General features: G+C 36.3%; 1 protein-coding gene across 1 annotated transcript in view; it reads right to left on the bottom strand.

Annotated features, from left to right (window-relative positions):
• Window positions 1-472: 472 nt before the first annotated feature.
• Window positions 473-4,047, bottom strand: part of LOC104163052 (cytochrome P450 2J2-like) — a 9,511-nt gene continuing 5,936 nt past the window's right edge. Inside the window, exons 7-9 of the mRNA XM_009701931.1 lie at window positions 3,437-3,624; window positions 2,427-2,568; window positions 473-651 (exon numbers count right to left, since the gene is read on the bottom strand). Of these exons, the coding sequence (XP_009700233.1) occupies window positions 473-651; window positions 2,427-2,568; window positions 3,437-3,624 (509 nt within the window). The remainder of the gene's footprint in view (window positions 652-2,426; window positions 2,569-3,436; window positions 3,625-4,047) is intronic.

The raw sequence follows: 4,047 nt of genomic DNA, 5'->3' as shown, positions 1-4,047 counted from the left end.
CCAGATACACAGTAAAGGAACAGTTTACTTAAAAAATTTTTTTTTTTTTTTTTTTTTTAAAATTCAAGCACCTTTGCTGCATCAGAACAGTTGTGCTATTTTAAGTGTGATATCTGACTAAGCACATATGCAGGAAACTCTGCTCGATACAGATCACTTCTCTAAAATCCTACATCTAATTCATTGTTACCGTGAGTGTGAAAATAGATTTTTTTGTTGGTTGGTTGGTAATGTATTATTGTGTACTTTTATATGCCTAAGATGTGATTATATGAGCTTTGGCAAGTACACTTACTTTAATTTCAAAACGTTCAGCTGTATGAGGTCAGACCCCCTAAATAAAAGCACTCTATATTAATTTGCTATACTGAGCTACCTACATCTGAATACAGTTGAGATAGTGATAGGTGTTTTTAAAGTATCTGCAGTTAGTGACTAGTTGAAGTCCCTCTGCATTTTAGTATGTTGCAGACTAGCGTGGAATAGCACAGAGTTTATATGGATGTGGCTGCAGTATTGCACCCAAAATGTACTCCAAATTGATTTCTTTTACTCCCTCAGGGAGCTGGAATGTGAATGCCCGAAGAAGGCTGGTAAAGAAGATGAACAGTTCAACTCGTGCCATCTGTTCCCCCAAACACACACGATGCCCTGCAAAAGAAAGGGAAAAAAGAGTTAGTTGTATAAAGTTAAGTTCTGAAAAAGAACTTCAAACAAAATTCTACTGAGTTCTATAAATTCTTTTAATGTAAGATAATTATTTCCCGTTTCCTTCTGTAAGGACAGAAGATGCCTTTGGAGATGGAGGAAACATTTATTTAACTGAGAAACTGTACATCTCTAATTATGTCAATTATATTTGATTTTTTGGGTTTTGTTTTGCTGGGTTTTTTTGGGGTGGGTTGGTTGGTTTGTTTTTTTTCCCTGGAGCATGTATGAGATTCTCCCTTCCTGTTTTTGCTTCTTGTTCTGTGAGAATCATGAATCGGTTCTCAGTTAAGCCAGATTTTACAAGGCTTCGTGTATTTCAGAGTCTTATCTTTGGTTGTTAAAGCAGGAGGACTGGAGCATTGCGGGATGCAATTCTGAAGCTAAGAAGGATGTAATCAGGCTTTCTTCAACAGAAATTAAGAAGGCTACATAGGGTCATTGCAGCCCACTATGCCTTAACACTGTCCAGGAGCAGATATGTAAGCTAAAGGAAGGAAACATAGGCATGTGCAGTGATGTATAGACTCAATGACTCATTTTGACATACTGTTTTCACGGTATGTTTCAGGATATATCTACATTCCAGACATAAAAAAAAAAAATGTATTCAGGATATATAAACACTCAGATTACATAAACAGAAAACAGTCAAAGCAAGTGAAAAAAGAAAACTTCCTATGCCTGAGTTGAAATGGTAGCCTAAATTAGTTGTCTTCATTCGTGTAAACTAGTGGACATTTGGTGAGTAAAGGAGGTAAGATGCTAAGTACCTGTTTTGCAAATATGATTTCAGGATTTACAGGAAATTCGGACAAATGGTTTTAAAATCTGGATTTACTATGTTTAATCTGATTGCTTTGTACATTACTTAATATACTATTTGCTTTTTATCTACAACAAATGTATAATAGTATGATCTGTCACAGTAACACAAAAAACCTCATCTGTTTCCCAATGTTTTTATTGTTTAATTTTTATATTTTAATTGTCAGTAAATAATGCCAGCTTCTTGTTTTGTGCTGCTTTTCTTCATAATCTGTTTATTGGAGAAACTGGTAGTTCAGAGAAGCTCTTTCATCTCTCTTTTTTTTTTTTTTTTCCCCTCTCCCATGTCTTTGAATCACATTTTGCAATGTAAATTAGGTAAGTTGTACATCATAATATGCTTTTGAAAAGTTAGAATTTTTTTTTGGCTGCCTAATAATATTCTGCTGAAAAGACTGGATTTTGCTAGTTTTCTGGAGATAAAGAGAACCTGGTGCTAGACTATTACTGTAGGATTTGGGAGCTTGAGGTTTGGTTTCCTACTTTTAATCACAGATTTCTCTGTATCTTTTTCCAAATCATATTACTTCTGTCTTTCGGTTTCCTGTTTGTAAGCTGAGAATAGATCAATTTTCTGATTTGAGGGTGTTACCAGGACTTAATACATTAGGGACTAAGGAGCTCAGATACCCTTACAGTAGGTACCATACATATACCAGGGAGATGGAGTTATTTCTCTTAGCCATACTCATCCTCTGTTTGAATGTATGAAAAATATAAAATGCAAGACAATATTTGTGGCTCTTACAGTAGAACACCTGACTTTTAAATCTTTGTGTCAAATATGTTTTTATAAAAGTATGTTTTTAAAATTTTAGAACTTAGAAACAGTGTTTTTAGTCTTGCTGCAAGAGACAGGGAACAGGAATATTCAAACATCAGGGCATTACCTGCTGAGAAAGGTAAGAATGCCTCTTTGTTCACAAAGTTGCCATCCAAATCAAGGAAATTATTTGGGTTGAACTTCCAAGGGGTCACCCAGTGCTCAGAGTCATACACAACGGAGTGCAGATTTGGCAATATAAGTGTGCCCTGCAAGAAGAAGCAGAGATTATATTTTCCATGTATGATTGATTCTTTTTTTGGACTTTCCTTCTCTCTAATACATAATGGGTCATCCTGTGCCTGCAGCCCAGTGTTGGGATTCAATTTGGTCTTTTCCTGTGCACGTCCAGCCATAAGAAACCCTTGTATCTTCTGTGTGTCATAACACATTACACGTTTGCCTTTGTCTAAGATATCTTCTTTCAGGACTACTGAAGTGTCTTCATGTCTAAGCTAGAGTGGAGCTTGGATTGTTTTACATACTTGCCAGACTAATCATAACACCTTCCTCTCTTTTTTGCACTCTTTACCAGATCTTTCAATTCCATTACATCAATTTTATGCTTAATATATTTGGGACATTCATATCATGCCAATGTGACTGTCGGATCTCTCACTGTACTGAGCTGCCATCATCTTAAGCATGTGAGGTTGTTGGGGTTTTTTTTGTGTGTGTTTGTGTGTTTTGTCAGCGATGACTATAGGTTGCGCCAAGCTGCTCCCTTATGTGTGAAAGTTAGCTGGCTTGGCATTCATTAAACCTAATTTCTTCATCATTCCTTAAAACACATGTTCTGCTTTAATGCCTAGATATCATCTGTATTTGACTAGTGGGAAGAAAGACTTCTGTTTTCCTTATGTTTGCTACTTGTGCTGTTAGCCTTTTCCCAAGCTTGCTTTTGCATCTGCTAATGTAGACTTAGCCCTGGTTCAGAGCACTCGGCTCTGTTTCCTGTCTGTGATGTCCTACTATGGTGCTGTCTATGCAAAGTTAAGAATTGTACAAGCTAATGTCATATAAATACTAAATATTAATAGCTCAAAGCTTTAAGAAACATGGAGGTATGGTCTCTACCTTTTTAATGTGAAAACCCAGCAAAGTTGTATTCCTCACACATTGTCGAGGGACCCCAACAGAAGTAACATTGCTGTACCGCAAAGCCTCGTGAATCACAGCATTTGTATATGGCAGTTTTTTACGGTCTTCATAGCTGATGAGATGGGAGGGTTCCACAACAGCCTCCATCTCTCTTTGAACCTTTTCTGCAGAGAAATGAAAATATTTTAACTTTTTTTGCCCTTTTTTCCAGCAGATTTCTGTGCAAGTATGTCCAGGACTGCGGAAAAAAAGAAATTACATTGCTATGAAATGTGTTGGCATGTGGCTTTACTGCTGTGTTGGTTTCAGTTGATCAAGAAGGTGCATATCCCCAAAGCACAAGCTGATCTCTCATTTAAGACACATCCCACTTGGTGATGAGGATAGTACAGTTCTATGTTTCAAAAAAAGGATTAAAATTTGAAATTACAGTTGTAATTTCTGTTATGTTTATAAATACACATCAGACCAGGTATCTTTTTAAAGCTTTTCTACTTTGAAGATTAGGAAGAGACTAGGTTGCTTATGAAATGTCTTTAGCTTGTTATTCAGTCTTTGCCATCCCCTTCTAGTGTGATAAAACAGTG

The sequence above is a fragment of the Cariama cristata genome, unplaced genomic scaffold, assembly GCF_000690535.1.
Source record: "Cariama cristata isolate BGI_N322 unplaced genomic scaffold, ASM69053v1 scaffold3616, whole genome shotgun sequence".
Taxonomy (NCBI): Eukaryota; Metazoa; Chordata; class Aves; order Cariamiformes; family Cariamidae; genus Cariama; species Cariama cristata.
The sequence above is the reverse complement of the archived record's forward strand: the minus strand, read 5'-3'. Positions and strand labels throughout refer to the sequence as shown.